Genomic DNA, 16,510 nt, shown 5'->3' with positions numbered 1-16,510 from the left:
ATTTATGACATCTCTGACGCTTTCTCGAGCCCCATCCACCATTTCACAGGGTTGATGCTTTGCGTGAATGCATAGAGGTGAGGTTTTGGTTCCATTGTGGGAGCGGCGCAGTTGTTTGTGCACCCTTTTCGCTAAGTGAGGCTCCTTTGTTCATTGGTGCTAATATTAGCATTCAAGCTAACCGTATGACCAACTGTTCTAATGAATGTCATATTTACTTAATTTCCTTGTTGAGTTATGTATGTAATGTGCCTTTGGCTCATCATTATGTTTATGTAATATTAGTTACGTTACTTTATTTATCGTTTATTTGTGTATTTGTATTGTATGTATGTTGTTACAGTGTTGCAGGCATTTGCTCGGCCAGCTATGTGGGGCGGGGCGGGTCGGGTATGACCTGTGAACCAGGAAGTGCTCGGTTCGGTGTGCTATGCCGCTGCTGAATTGGTCTTGAATAAAGTTGATTGGAAGCAGCAGGTGACGCGTTCCTTCTCTGCCGAGGTCAGATCGCCCTTTACTACCGTTCAGGGTTGAAGAACACTGAAAGTTAGTGTAGTGAAACAGTACCGCAGCATAAAGCCTTAATAAATCCACCAAACAGAGAATAACGTGCGTGTTCCTTGACTTGAACACACCCCCAGTAGGAGCTATTTAGTAGTGTGTTCCTAGGTTTCTTATATCTATTGATTTATTTTTTGTTTTTGTTGTTTTGTTTGGATTACTTGATAATATTTTCTTGTTAGTTATTTATTTGTTTATTTATCATATTTTGTTGGGGTTAATTAGTCGTTTATTTGTGGGTTTATTTCATTGGATAACACCATGGCCACCTGCAATCCATTTATGTAGGCAGTGCTCACAGGACCAGCATGCACTGGGGTGGGCCTATGGTTTTTGTACCAGAGCAAGAGAAGCAACAGGAACACAATGCCTTTGTTCCCTTTTTGTTTGCTTGCTTGGTAATAAAAAGAAATAAGAAGAAACGGAACAAGGTTGTTATGGACAATTACTCTTTTGCCTGTGTAAAACACAACCCGTGGTGCATCGGTGGCCTTTTTATTATGGTTTAAGTTAAGTTTATTTTTGAAGGACAAATAGCCACTACACCCCCTATACGTATCTTTGACTGCTCCAAACCAGAGCATCCTTGGAGACATTCTCCCCACGCTGAGAACCCTCTCCGTTTCAGTTGCGTTTTTACACTCGTAGTCAAAGTAGGTGTGTCCCTATGTCTTGCATTGTTAGCTAGCTCATATTAACTTGTTTTCTGCCGTCATAATGCACAGAAAAGCAAAATAAATGTGTTCATGTGGAATTTTGCATTCACAGTCCTTATATGGAACATATAAGGACTGTGAATGCAAAATTCCGCAAAATTCCCCTTCAAGGCAAAAAAAAATTGCTTGCTTGGCTGAAACACTGCCATTTTGGGGAAGCACCATCTTGGAATAGTCTATACTAGTCTAACAAGTCTGTCACATGACATTTGAAAATGTTTTATATACGCCACTTGGGACTTAATCGATTCAGGTCAAGCACAAATCGGTTTTGTGGCCATTTTAGTTTGATTCTTATGTGTTTAAAAACACATAAGAATACCTTTTCAGTATGTTCAAACTGCGTAAGTTATGTCTTCACGCTACCTTCAGTCATGTGTGTAACATTCATTCATGTGTACTTTCTTCCATATGGACTGCGGGGTCACGTGGTCTGCACACGTCTGACCCTTCACCAAACGAGGTCAGCCTCCAGGTCGGAGCTGGAACAGCAGGCGGCGCCGCAGGAGGGTGTAAACATACCGTGGACGGTATACATGAGGTGATACAGAGTGACATCATTGCTCCTCTTGTTGTCGTGTGATTCATCACAGCGACCCACAAAACGGGTGGCGCCGCTTATCGCCTCGCTCGACCTACCGCACAGGAAATGAATGTGGCTTCCATCCTAGTTGACTTCCCGAACCTTCACTAAAAACAATACATGAATAGTAAAACAAAAAAAGCCTATTTATAGAATTAGAGAAAATGAGGTCAAAGTATAAATCAGGTCCCAGTGTGCTTGTTAGTGACAGCATTTTTTTTCAAGTTATAAGAAATATTAATAATTATACATTGGAACAGTGTTGTCTCGGTTTGCGTACATTTCCGGGTTAGCATAGAATATGGCGGGCATCTTGTGTTATCATTGGTTGCTTCAGGTCTAGCAACATCATACAGTGATGTTCCATGGTGGTAGCACATACATGCGGCTGTCCGGCAGCTCCATCCTGATCATGAGTATCTTTAGCATATCAAAATTATGATATTTGTGTTTATGGTGGAGGTCTTTTGTGTCGACATAATCGAGAAAGAAGATTTTCTTTGAAAAGAGTTAGTGACATGGCAGTGGAGATCATCCTTGCACAACCACCGGATGGGTGATGACGAAGACAGTGGAGACATGCACCAGTCCGCATGATGTCCCAGTGACAGACACGAGACATCTTTGTTGTAAGGGTATGGAAAATAATCAATATTAATCGATACATCAATGTGCATTGGCTCATTCACTGGGTATGGATGCAATTGACGGGTGAAATCTAGATTCATCGCGATGCATTTGTGGGTATCGGTGAAATCCGATGCAAGCGCCGTTTTATTAATGTTCAACTTCACTCCATATGCTGTTCCCCAGGTGCCATGAATGCACCATCATTATTTGGTTATTATATTATTTTGTATTGAATACGGACGGAAGCCGCGAGGCACATCCAATACTAGTAAAACAGCATGGACGTTCGTAGCAAGCAGCAGCGAGGAAGTTTCTATATTTAACCCAAGTGGATCTTCCGCTACTTTCCAAATTGTTCAGGAGCTATTTGTTCGTCCCTGCGACAAGTGCCCCCCCCCCCCCCCAGAAGTTGTTTTCCACTTTCTGCTCCTCACTACTGTATTAGCCTAGCTGCTAGCTCATTCACATTAGCAGTATGTTTTGCAGACAGGAATATAAACAAACATTGATTCCACTGTTGAAAGTGTCACTTTAACTTTGTTGTTGCTGTACTGTATTTTTTACAGCAGTAATTATTGTTGAATTGTTTGACTCCACCACTGAACCACTGCTATTGGAATTGCATAAAGATGTGAAATTGTGCGGAATTTACATTTTTAAGGAATTTATTTTTAGTTGAATTTACTACCAAGTGCTTATAAGGAATAAAGCCAAATCCTTTTTGTAGGACCATACTGAATTCCATTTTTTCCCTTTTCTTATTTGCATCATGTTGAATTGCATCATATCGCAAGAATTGCACCATATCATATCGGATTGCATTGATTTGGTCATAATATGACATGTTAGGTATTTACATAACTGTAGTAACCTCAAAGTCAAATCTTTCCATGTTGGAGAAAATGTATGACTTTACATTCAAACTCAATACTTATAATTTACTAACAAATGAATACTTATTAATTCATCAATACTTATCCTTGATTCTGTGAGCTTTGCACCGTAATATTGACTTATTTTTAAGGCCTGAATGGATGGAATGTTGGGATACGATGGGCCACGAAGGTTGGTTTGAATGCAAACTTCTCAATGGAGAAGGAAGACACGTTTGTCAACCACATTCAGCCTTCGTGGACAGCCTCCGCGCAGCACGATGACATGATGCAGCCCACAAATGCGCACTTTTAGGATGCAGACCCCCAATTCAAACACAGCCTTCGAGTCGATTTGTTGTTGCAATGTGGTGTGGGAACCTCAGCTGTTTTCCCAGGTCGACCTGCAGCTGCCAGTCAGAGGCCGTGTGGAGAAGACCTCCAACTGTGGGCGCACCTGGAATTTACATAACTGACTTGTATATTAACCAAGCTACAGCGATATTGTTATTGTAGCTGCTAACCTGAAAAACTATTTTTATCTGGCAGATGCCTCGCTAACCTCTCATCTCAGCGTCATTCACAGACGGAAGAGTGGATACCTACTCTCACTACTGGAGCACACGTCTTGTGCTGGAAGACACAGCCATCCCAAGGAGATCGGACATCGTAAGTGTTGCTGTCGCTGTATCTATGCTGCTGTGCTTGTTGACGGAACTAGCATAAGCATGTGTATCAATGCGCTCTAGAAGGAGGAAGTTTGGATAGTGTTTTAAAGCATCAAAATAAGGCAACTATTACATGTTATCATCAGTGATGATCACAACATGAATATTGTATATCAAACCATGCAATGTTTTTAGAGTGTTTTTTTTCCTGCGGGCTTCGTCGTCGAAATAGGTGTTTCTTAATAGCCACGTATACATGGATCCAAATATTCCAATTGCATTGGGTTTATTTGCTCAAATGGAAAGAATGTAACCTTTGTATACACCTCATTTCCGAAGAAAAGTGACAATTCGAATGAACATAGTATAATCAGATTCCCAGGGCTTAAATATTCCTTTCCCCAATCCAACTGAGGTAACTTGTATCCGCTCAAACGGAAAGTTGTCAGGGTGCGTTCTTCTTTGTGGTGTTTTTCTTCTTCTGTTGTTTATTGGCGGTTGGCAAGCAGCTTTCGTGTGCATTAGCACCATCTGTGGAACAGAATCTAAACCCTTCTATACGCCATTCACAAGTCCACTTTTATTAAAAAAGAAAATATATATCTATATAAAACATGTCCCGAGTTTAATTATAAAATATTAGCAAGATTGAATTTGATCTTTTCCTGTTTAAATTTATCCCGGGTGCGTTCTTTCAGCGCATGCTCAGATATGACGTAACACGCAGATCCAGACGTTCTTCACTTTTAAAAATGGAGGCCAGCAATCGGCACTGGACTGCTGCGGAAACTTTGTTTTTGATCCAAACTAAATTTTAAGACTGGAACGAACGAAAAGTCGGTATCACGTGATGTTGATGTTTACGTTTTACTGGGCATGCCCCATTGACTATTCTGTTTGATTATAGAGGCGCATGCAGACAAGAGATTTGAATATTCCTTTTTATGGATACCATTGTTTTCGGAAAGATTCCATTCAGAAAGAAAGAAACTCCTTAAGTAAACGTGGCTAATGACATTGTTAGCTCGCTCATATTAACTTGTTTTCTCGTGTTAGAATGCACAAAAAAGAGAAATAATGTTTCACATAAGGATTGTGAATGATGGGCAAAAGTGCAGTTGCCCTTTTTAAGAAAGTTCATATTGCTGCTACCATGCCATATCGTTACATTGTACATGTATGCTGTATATTTTATGCTTTATAATCACATATTTATAAATGATCCACTGTAATGGTGTACAATTTGCTGGGTATTCCCATTAGGATAGCTGGTGCCAATGTTAAAGTTGAGCGCATACATTATGACCATGTTAAACTTTCCCTAGTGAGTTCTCGCTTTTATCTGATGTTATCTCATCGTAACGCTAACAGTTAATAACACCCGGCAGAAGAGCACCTAGTGTGACACTCTCATGGAAAGCGGCCTTAAACCGCGAATACCTGAAGGCTTCAAAGCCACCAAGAGGTTTATTACTCCTTATCACACGTTGCTTTTATTTGTATTTGCATTCACATTAGCATTTTAACATTAGCATGTGAAATGGACCCCCTCGGCTAGAATATTAGAATATTTCCTGCCCCCTGTTTAGAGTCACGCACCTGATTAACTTCATCTGAAACACACCGCGTGTTTATTAGAAGTTAAAATAATGGCATACATGAGTGACATCGAGAGCAATGTTAGCTACAAGCTGAAGTTAAAATTATTTTTTGTTGTTGTTTTTTTTAATTAGAACGCCACATATTCTCCAGACAACAGACAAAATTAAACACAGGCCACATGAGAAAATGACATAGAAAACTACTGAAAAATGGCACTCGCTGACCAAAATGGCTGATTACTACTACTTACAGTTTATGGTTTTTGATGAGTCATGAAGACTTTTCATGAAAGATTTGGTATGTTTTCTAATATGTTAATTCCCTGGCAGAATAATAATAATAATAAAAACATAGGATCAAGCTATTTCAGAGTCCTCTTGCCACCTGTACACTTCCTGTGTTTTCTTTACATTTATTCCATAGGTTTGCATATCTTGCATGTTCAATTAATTAATAAGTGAAGAGTGTCAAAGTGCCCCTGCGGGGGCTTTAGGACTTTGATCGCCCCCCCTGTGTGTGGCCCAGGCAGATGTGAAGTTTAACTCCTCAGCTAGGACCCCCACCTGACCCAGGACAAAGCAGGGGGGGTGCATTTCACCTGGGGGTCTTTGCCAGTGTGAAGTATTAACAACGAGTGACACAGAGAAGGAGCCATTGAGCCCCATAGTCCTTCCGTTTCCTGGTCGTAGGAGTCGAATAAAGGCTCCATTTCCTCATTTGCTCCAAATGCTTACCTGTGGAGGTGTTGTCATTTAGTGGACCCCCTCTAAACTCCACCCAGGGATGAGAGCACGCATTCAACTCCTTCAACATAGCTTTGTTGCACCTTTTACAACTTTTTACAGCAGGAAAAATCACCCGGATGTGTCTTTGTACTCCCTTTCTGAGGTTCCTGTGGGAAAATAATTTGGAATTAAAACATAAAAACGTTGCATTTATTGCCAGAGTAATAATGCTGCCAAGTGACGCATGTCACTTTTCTGTAGAAAACCCAAATTGCTTGTTTGTTTCTGATCTCTCCCTCTAGCTTTTAATTCAAGGAGACACTCTGCATGTGTGTGGCGTTCAGGAACACCTGGTGCACTCAGTGCTGGAAATCTGATCGTCTGCAGGTACCAGAATAGCTTGATGGGACCGCAAAGGCCACTCCACTGACCTGCTGTGATTTCCCATTGAGCCGAGTACCACAGCCTGTGCTCTCTCCATGCAACTTAACGCCTTTCTAAAGTTGATTTTCATGCACATTCTTCAATATCTTCACTCGTAAACAATCTTTCATATATTTATGTTGGCAATGTTGTAACTAGTGTGGTAGTGATGAGATTTATCATTACACAGTAGGAAAAATAATTTTTACGACAGTGTGGAGGTTATCTCACATAAAAAAACAAGTACTGCATTAACGTGTGTGCATATGCGGTGGGCGGGACAGGAAGTTGATGCCTAGCATGCAATATCCCTCACAGAACTCTGTCCACATAACGTTTGGAAAATTAATTTTGAGGACGTAAAATGTGTGTAAGAGTGTGTTTACTTGTGCTTTTTTTTAAATCTTTTTTTTACCCCCACTAAATGAGAAAACACATTTACCTTGTTACCTTGTTATTTACTTGTTAGTAGCAGGTTTTATTGTTGAATTGTGCTTATGATAGATTGGGACAAAATACTTAAATACAATTTTAAGGCGATTTGTAAATGTATAATATTAACAGGGTAATATTAGGGGGCGGGGTTGTTTTTTGTAGGAATTCAAAGAGAACATTGCAGATTGTTGATTGTTCTGTCACATAAACTACATTTAAATGTTGACTGACGAACTCAATTCATAAGAAAACACTGGCTTATAAATGAAGCAATAATTTATTGGTAATGATCAATGAATAAAATGTATTGCTTGGTTTTAGTTTCGAGTTTTTATTGCACTATTTGGAGGTAAACGGTAGCAAAGGTAACGGGACTGCCGTAAAGCAGCACAAATTGCTGAAAATACTCACGTTGTTTTCCTCTTGTCGCGTTACACCTGTATAGTATAGTTTTTCATTAACTGTATTATTATCGTTGTTGTAGTTTTCAAGCAGTCATGTCAAGAAGAGGAAGTCTTTGGACGGTCCACAAACGGCTTCCTCTTTCGTCCAGTAGGAGGGGCCGTGTGCAGAGGTGTACGAGTAGGTGATGCCGTAAAGGAGGAGGCAACGTCGCAAACCAGGTGTTCCGCGTGAGAAGAAGGGGGGGAAGGTGACGTCGTAAAGCAGACAGGGTGGGTGAGTTGGGGTGGGAGGGGGTGGGGGGGGGAGGTGACTCGCTGTGCTTCAGACTGGAGCGAGGCGATCATGGCGGATGGCCCCAGGTGTAAGCGCAGAAAGCAGGCCAACCCGAAGCGAAGCAGCGGTAAGTCCGAAGTCGGCCCGGGCGGCCGCCGAGCCGGGCCGGGCTGACTCCGACGCTCGGCTGGGCCACTCCAGGAGTTGTTGCGGGCGAGTTAGGGCACATTTAGCAGACTTTGGGGCGGTGTTGTGGTGTACCGTTATACCTGGATGGCGTCTCGCTCTCCGCCTAGCGGTGCTTGCGGGCCTCAGTGAACCGTTATCCACTGCTGGGAATAACTCCGGGAGCGCCTCTTCTTGTTTGACTTAATAAGCACTCCACAACAACACTCCTCCACTCCGCTTCGCTTGTATGCACTTTTTGGCCCACTTTTTCTGCTTTGGCGAGCTTTCACTCCACAACGTGGCCGCTTTGCGCGCACTTTGTTGACTGGGAGTGGATGAAAGCTGGGCCGGGCGAGGTTGACTGGGCTCGCTTTGGTCGCCGAACGTAGCGGTTGGCGTCCACCGTTAGCGGCAAAACATTTCTGGGGGTCTTTGCTTTGACGGCCGGAGTCTTGAGCGGTGCGGGCTAAAGTCTGTAGCTTTTAAACGAGGTTCTGCCCCTACGGTGAGTGATGGCAGGGAAAAAAGAGAGCGATGAGATGTTTATTATTTGGTGACCACTTCCCTTCCTCCTCCTTCCCTTCCTTTCCTCCTCCTCCTCTTCCAAGCTGCATCAAATGTTGGCTCGTTGAAGGTAAGGGTGGAGATGATTGTGCAAAAAGTACTTTTATCTTGCGGTTCGTCATCGCTCACACCGGATTTGCTTTAAGAACCAACCGTTTCTGCTTGAACCTGCGCGGACGTGCGTGTTGACGGCACAGGAAGCAGACCACATGGCACCATGTTGTTAGTGCTTTATGCACCTGTGAATTCGGCTTGTGTTTGAGACATGTTTACATCGCCTCAAGCGGAGAAACACTTGTAGTGTAGGGTTTAAAGTGTATTATTTACGTGGTGTTGAATTAGCATATCATATGCTACATGTGAGCTTGCTTTAGCTTGTATTGCGAGTAATATAATGTTGTTTTTGCACCTGATATTAACGACGCACTATTCGCGTGGGGGGTGGGAGAACACCTTTTCCCCCACTCTTGTCGTGCTGACGTCACGACGGTGCGTCCGTACAGGAGCCATCGTCTCCACCAGCAGCACCCTCCTCCTCATCCTCCTCCTCATCATGTTTACCTGAAGGCGGATGAGGGGGGACTGATTAATGGCCTCGAAATAGAAATAAAAAAAAAAACAGCACCTGCAGAACCGACCGGAACCGGATCTGCTCGCGTGTCGTGAGGAGCTCGGAACACATGATCCAAATGTCAACCTGCGCAGGTACAGATGCGTTTTTTCCTCCCCCCTTGTGTTCTGCTTTCATTCTCGCGGGATTTATCTCATCCTGACCCACTTGTACGTGCTTTATTTTAATTCCACTCCGTTTTTATTCTTTGCACAGTTCGTGTGCGTTGCCGTTGTGCCGTGACCACATCACCGCTTCCCCACGCGTGTTGGCGTCCATTGTGCTGATGGTGGTGATGATGATGATGATGATGATGATGCTGTTAGCGCTAATTCGCGGCACGGTTTCGGCAATGGCGGTCGGTACAGTCACTGCAGTGAAGGAAAGGCGGGGTCGCCGCTCAATCGCGTGGTCCTGCTCGGAGACAGGTACCACAGGCAAGGTGATGCAACACGTCAGCTTAAAGGTGCGTTTTTTTTGTTTTTTTTTTGGTAGCGGTAGACAGGAAGGCACGTGACGTGGGTGTTGCGTTTACGGTCCTGGGACGTTGTGTGGCAAATGGCACGTGCGAGGAGAATAGGGGAGGGGTTATTTTTCAAGGTGCTGTCATGGCCGCAGGTGTTGTCTTCTTCCTCTTCTTCCCCACTTCCTTTCATCATCATCATCATCATCATCATCACTACCACCAGACGGATGAAACAAATGAAGAGCACGAGGCTCCTTCACGTGATGATGAGATGAACTGATCTCATACTGGTCCCTCAGAAACCATGATTTGTGAATCATGGCGGGACCGGTTCAATCATGGCGTCATGATAGACAGCAAAATAGATCGGACTACTAGTGCATTCTGGATTTACATCAAAAATAAATAATACAATTACCTATGAAAAGTCATCGTATTACCGTAATAAAGCTATGAATTCAAGATAATAAAATCAAAATGTTACAAATATTACAGGTGAAATGTCACAACAATGAAGACTTTAATTGTTAGTTAGATGATAATATTATGAGGAAGCGTGCACACTGTTACAATTTTTAATATTTCAAGAAAACGGTGTTCAATATAACAGAATTACTTGTTAATAATACAAGAAATTATCCCAGCTGTCATCGGGCGAGAGGCGGGGTACACCCTGGACCAGTGGCCAGCCAATCACAGGGCACATATAGACAAACAACCATTCACACTCACATTCATACCTATGGACAATTTGGAGTGGCCAATTAACCTAGCATGTTTTTGGAATGTGGGAGGAAACCCCAGTACCCGGAGAAAACCCACGCATGCATGGGGGGTTTGAACTCGGGTCTCCTAGCTGTGAGGTCTGCGCGCTAACCACTCATCCACCGTTCAGCATAAGTAATAATATTATAATAATAGTTAGTAATATCACAGTGATAAGGAACCAATGCTAGAAGAATAAAGAGAACATGCAAACTCCACATAGAGATGGCCGAGGGTGGAATTGAACCGTGGTCTCCTAGCGTGAGGTCTGCGCGCTAACCACTCGACCACCGTTCAGCATAATTAATAGTATTATAATAATAGTTAGTAATATCACAGTTATAAGGAACCAATGTGAGCCAATAGAGAGAACATGCAAACTCCACACAGAGATGGCCGAGGGTGGAATTGAACCCCGGTCTCCTCGACCACTCGTCTGCCGTGCCGCCCACAGAATGTCATGACTACATAAAAAAAAATGTAATGATAAACAGGTGATGATCATACAAGAAGGAAGATGCGAGAGTATAGTGGCGGTTTTTAAGAGACAAAGGTTGTAAAATGAGAAGATCGGTGAATGAAGGTGTGTCAGCGCAAAGTCATGAAATCCCGGCGTCAAACACCTGCTCAGGGCGGCTGACGGATAAAACAATTCTGCGGTTAGATGCACACACCTTTCACAACTGCTACCCATCGTATTTTAATCCACCATGTTGTGTAGGTTGTGTGGAAAAGTGACTTGTTGGATGGCGCCATGAACTCCATTGTGGAAATGTGAGTTTTTGTCTTTTACTTGTTTGTTAATTGATTATTGCGTGACTAAGTTACTAGTGGTGCCATTGGCTTGTTGCGTTACTTTTTCAAAATAATTGAAATAATGATAAATGATAAATAATCAATGAGACTCCAGGAAATCTTAACCAATCAAAATATTATATTTTTTTCCGTTTTCCAAAAAATACCCTTCATACCCAGCAACCTATTTCATTTGAACGTCATCTTTGTTTATCTGCTTCATTCACTTAGACATGAAGTCTAAGTGGTGTCCAAGAAGTGTTTCTTTTGCGTGCGGTCAAATCGCATACAGTGTATAGCCCTAAAAATAATGGTAATGGTAATGGTTTTATTTCATTTGAACATGCATCAGATTACAATTGAATGCATCATTATGCATCACATAATCAGTTCACAGTTCCACATGTCCAAAAGGAGTAGGAAGAAGCAAAGCTTATTAAATCCTACCCCTCCATCTGGTACTTTTACAATCAATAACTGTTACATTTGTTCACTTCCTGCTTTCCATAATATAGTTTTTTTTTATTAATGTACCTCGTACCGAAGTACGAGGTGATATGACAAAAATAACAAAAAGTACAATGTCAATTTAAGAAATAAAACACTTGATCATATATCAAATTAAACCAATTGGTTGTTCATTATTTAGTGAAATGTTTCTTTCTTTCTCGATTAATCAACAACTTTTTCAGCACAGTCATTCATTCATTCATTTTCTACCGCTTATCCTTACGAGGGTCGCGGGGGTGCTGGAGCCTATCCCAGCTGTCTTCGGACGAGAGGCGGGGTACACCCTGAACTGGTGGCCAGCCAATCACAGGGCACATATAGACAAACAACCATTCACACTCACATTCATACCTATGGACAATTTGGAGTGGCCAATTAACCTAGCATGTTTTTGGAATGTGGGAGGAAACCTGAGTACCTAGAGAAAACCCACGCCTGCATGGGGGGATTGAACTCAGGTCTGCACGCTAACCACTCGCCCACCGTTCAGCATAATTAATAATATTATAATAATAGTTAGTAATATCACAGTGATAAGGAACCAATGCTAGAAGAATAAGCTGGTGTTTTTTGTAAAAAGGTCACAATATGCATCCATTCATCCAGTTTCTATGCCGCTTATCCTGAATAGGTATACTGGAGCTTATCCCAGCTGTCTTGTTATTGGAATGTGGTAGGAAACCAAAGTAAACCCAGGTCCTGACCGTGTGACCAACATACTAACCACTTGTCCATTGTGCGGCAAAGTCACCGTATTGCAAAGAAAAAGTAGTTTTGGACACTCTAGCATGATTGTGGATATTTGTCTTGGTGGATTGAGTGCCTTGAAACTTTTTTTGTGAATTGAGACAACCTAAATAACATTGATATGTACTCAATGTACCCTGTGCTGGAATAACACTCTAACCCTGCAGGTATTCAGCTTAAACAATATAGATGCACCAATCCACATTATTTTCACTTCCGATTTGATCACGATATCAGACTTGATTCCGGAGCGCTCTTTGCTTTAATATGCAATCAAAACCAAAACCAAAAGTTGCATGTTCTCCCCGTGCATGTGTGGGTTTTCTCCGGGTACTCCAGTTTCCTCCCACATTCCAAAAACATGCTAGGTTAATTAGCCACTCCAAATTGTCCATAGGTATGAATGTGAGTGTGAATGGTTGTTTGTCTATATGTGCCGTGTGATTGGCTGGCCACCAGTCCAGGGTGTACCCCGCCTCTCGCCCAGCTGGGATAGGCTCCAGCACCCCCGCGACCCTCGTGAGGAAAAAGCGGTAGAAAATGAATGAATGATTTCATATGAGGCAGCAATAAACTAATCTCTACAGGCAAATGTGATATTGTAGTAACCCCAAAGTTTTGTGTATTGTTAAAAGTGAGTGACTGTTTTGTTCTTGTAGCTATGTTTGCTGACAACATTAAAGTGCCCATGCGGCCCATGGATCGGAAATCTCTGCAGGTGGTATCAGAAATGACTGATACGTTGGCATCAAACATCGGATTGGCCCCATCCTTTGTTTGCGTGTCTGCTTGTTGGAATTTAGGGATGTTGATGTTGGCTGCTGACACAAACACTCTCATGATGGGATGTCATATGTTTGACTCTGGTGTCTCGTCACAGTCTATTGATTGGCCTTTTATGGTGTACTTACCGTATTTGCTGGAATATAAGTCCCTCCGGAGTATAAGTCGCACAAGGCCAAAAATGCATCATTAGGTAGAAAAAACATACATAAGTCGCACTGGAGTATAAGTCGCATTTCTTGCGGGTAATTTAATTTAAAGGTGTCCAGTGTTTATGTAACATAAACATTTTTTTCATTTATAAGTCACTCCGGAGTATAAGTCGCACAAGGCCAAAAATGCATAATTAATTAGAAAAAACATACATAAGTCACACTGGAGTATAAGTCGCATTTCTTGCGGGTAATTTAATTTAAAGGTGTCCAGTGTTTATGTAACAAACATTTTTTTCATTTGTAAGTCGCTCCAGAGTATAAGTCGCACAAGGCCAGAAATGCATAATTAAGTAGAAAAACATACATAAGTCGCACTGGAGTATAAGTCGCATTTGTTGCGGGTAATTTATTTTCCAAACTACTTGACCAAAACAGACATTACGTCCTCTTGGAAGGCAAGTTGTAACAATAAAAGAATAGAGAACAGGCTGAATGGGTGTAAGATATGCTAACACATATTATTATACATTAATATATTATATTATATGCTAACGCATGTTAGCATAATAAGATATGCTAACACAATGGTTATTCAGCTACACCAAAAATAAACATGAACAGAAAAGGTGTCCAGTGTTTATGTAACATAAACACTTTTTTCATTTATAAGTCGCTCTGGAGTATAAGTTGCAGGAACAGCCAACATATGAAAAAAAGTGCGACTTATAGTCCGGAAAATATGGTATAATTGTGTGTGTGTGTAGTCACCGCCATGTCACATTTGCTGCATCATGTTTCCATAAATGCCTCTTTTTGTCTTCTTTACCTTGAGGCGCTGTGGAGTCATGTGACTTCGCTTTTTTCTGTTTTGGCCAATCAGCTCTCTCCTCTGTTCAGCAGCTCACACACGCCTACTGGATGTGCATCTTCACAGGGAAGGCGATGATTATTTTATCAAACTTTAATTGTACTTGCTTTATTCACATGCATGACCATGGGTGTATGGATGCTGCCGGTTTGGTTGGTTGGGGGGGGGTCAGAGGTGAACAGGCCCTGATTAGTCGCGGTGGCCAACAGTAGCTGCTGTGTGCCGCTGGCTGGTCAGTCATGTTACTTTCCCTTTGTGTGACACAGCCCGGGGCAGCCTGTGTGTGTGTGAGTGTGTGTGTGCCGGCGTGCACAAACGGAATGACAAAGCACAACAGGACGTCTTTAGCAAGTTAGCATGAACTCCTCCGCCCCCTTTCGCCTTTTATGGTGCGGAGGGGGAGGGGCACCCGGGCCGCCGATGCTACCTCTGTGACTAATTGAGCAGTGCAGCATGTGTGCGTGTGTATTTGCATTGCATGCATGAGCGAGGGTATGTGTGTGTGTTAGAGTGGGAAACTGCTACTTTCCTACAGGCTTTGCATAACAACACACGGCTGTTTGTTTGGATTTACCTGCATTAAGATGGTGCCCGCGAGGGACAAGCAGCACTTCCTGCTGCTGCTGCTGATGTCGTTGTTGTTGTTGTTGTGTTGCTGCCAGGTGACATTCACACTTTTACACGAATGCCCCAGAGGTGCAAACAAATGGAATCGTCGGCGACATGTCAGCAAATTGGCTTATTTTGTCACATTCGGGGGTCAGGAGAATGTTGTTGTTGTTGTTGTAGTCTGACCTCATTTCCTGGTTTCCTACTTTGACCACAAGCAAGCGTCACATGACTTGTGTGTAATGGGCGTCACAAGTCTTATTTTGGCGGAAAGAGGAAGTGAGATGGGCTGATTTGGCTGGGAAGCAAATTGCGAGCTTGTTGTGTTGCTCTGCGCGGAGGAGGCGTGGCCTGTGCGATTTGGACAATGCTGTGTTTGGACGGGTGGCCTTCCAACCCCCACCCCGCAGAGGTCAGAGGTCACCGCAGCTGCCCCTCACTCTTTGTTTGCCTGCAGAGTGCATGAGACACATGTGTTCTCGGGACAATGTGGACGTTTAAGAAGATTACATCACAACCTAACATGCTATGACGTCAGCAGGCATCTTTCCTTTAAGATAAGCAGTTTGTGTGTGCAGCGCTTTTTGTCTTAAATCCTAACACAATTGATTACGTCACCTACTTTGAAAATAATCCAGATGACGTAGAAGCACAGATGTTTTTTTTTCATGAAGCATTCAATTTGAAGCTGTCTGTGTTAAATTAGAAGGTGATTAAATTCCTCTTTTAATGTACAAAGCCTCTTCAAAGCTAGATGTGAGAAACAAGCCTTGTCCACACATAGCAAAACCGCATATTATATTAAAAATGGTGTCCACAGAACCTCGTATTTAAAAAAAAAATGCATGCCAAACCTGTAGGCGGCAGTAGTTCCTAAAATTCCATCCAGTCAGAATAATCCTCTGTCATCCCGTCACTTCCGCAAACATAAAACATAAGTCGTTCCGGAGGAGAGGAGGTAGAGAAAAAAACATACATAAGTTGCACTGGAGTATAAGTCGCATTTTTTTCCGGGTAATTTAATTTAAAGGTGTCCAGTGTTTATGTAATTTTTTTCATTTATAAGTCACTCCTGAGTATAAGTTGCACAATGCCAAAAATGCATAATTCGGTAGAATAAAACATACATAAGCCGTACTGGAGTATAAGTCGCATTTTTTGCGGGTAATTTAATTTAAAGGTGTCCAGTGTTTATGTAACAGTTTTTTCCATTTATAAGTCACACCTGACTATAAGTCGCACAAGGCCAAAAATGCATAATTAAGTAAAAAAAACATACATAAGTCGCACTGGAGCATAAGTCGCATTTTGTGCGTCTAATTTAATTTAAAGGTGTCCAGTGTTTATGTAACATAAACATTTTTTTCATTTATAAATCACTCCCGAGTATAAGTCGCATAATGCCAAAAATGCATAATTAGGTAGAATAAAACATACATAAGTCGCACTGGAGCATAAGTCGCATTTTTTGTGGCTAATTTAATTTAAAGGTGTCCAGTGTTTATTTAACAGTTTTTTCATTTCTAAGTCACTCCTGAGTATAAGTCGCACAATGCCAAAAATGCATAATTAGGTAG

The 16,510-nt window shown here is 42.1% G+C and overlaps 1 protein-coding gene and 1 long non-coding RNA gene across 5 annotated transcripts in view; both read left to right on the top strand.

The window, feature by feature from the left end:
* Nucleotides 1-1,355: 1,355 nt before the first annotated feature.
* On the top strand, nucleotides 1,356-7,479 carry LOC144901289 (uncharacterized). Of its 2 annotated transcripts, XR_013629459.1 has the most exons (4): nucleotides 1,356-1,818; nucleotides 3,761-3,841; nucleotides 3,912-4,031; nucleotides 6,660-7,479. It is a non-coding gene; the product is annotated as an uncharacterized LOC144901289 (long non-coding RNA). The 2 variants fall into 2 exon arrangements; XR_013629458.1 differs by lacking the exon at nucleotides 3,761-3,841.
* A 385-nt stretch (nucleotides 7,480-7,864) lies between these two features.
* Nucleotides 7,865-16,510, top strand: part of LOC131140634 (zinc finger E-box-binding homeobox 1-like) — a 37,963-nt gene continuing 29,317 nt past the window's right edge. The window contains exon 1 of one of the 3 annotated variants that reach the window (XM_058091252.2): nucleotides 7,865-8,020. In XM_058091252.2, coding sequence (XP_057947235.2) covers nucleotides 7,963-8,020 — 58 coding nt within the window. In that variant the 5' untranslated portion in view covers nucleotides 7,865-7,962. The other 2 variants (XM_058091244.2, XM_058091261.2) reach the window with 2 other exon arrangements.

The sequence above is a fragment of the Doryrhamphus excisus genome, linkage group LG11 (assembly GCF_037039965.1).
Source record: "Doryrhamphus excisus strain RoL-2023G ecotype Guam linkage group LG11, RoL_Dexc_Guam_v1.1, whole genome shotgun sequence".
NCBI classification, from domain to species: domain Eukaryota; kingdom Metazoa; phylum Chordata; class Actinopteri; order Syngnathiformes; family Syngnathidae; genus Doryrhamphus; species Doryrhamphus excisus.
The sequence above is the reverse complement of the archived record's forward strand: the minus strand, read 5'-3'. Positions and strand labels throughout refer to the sequence as shown.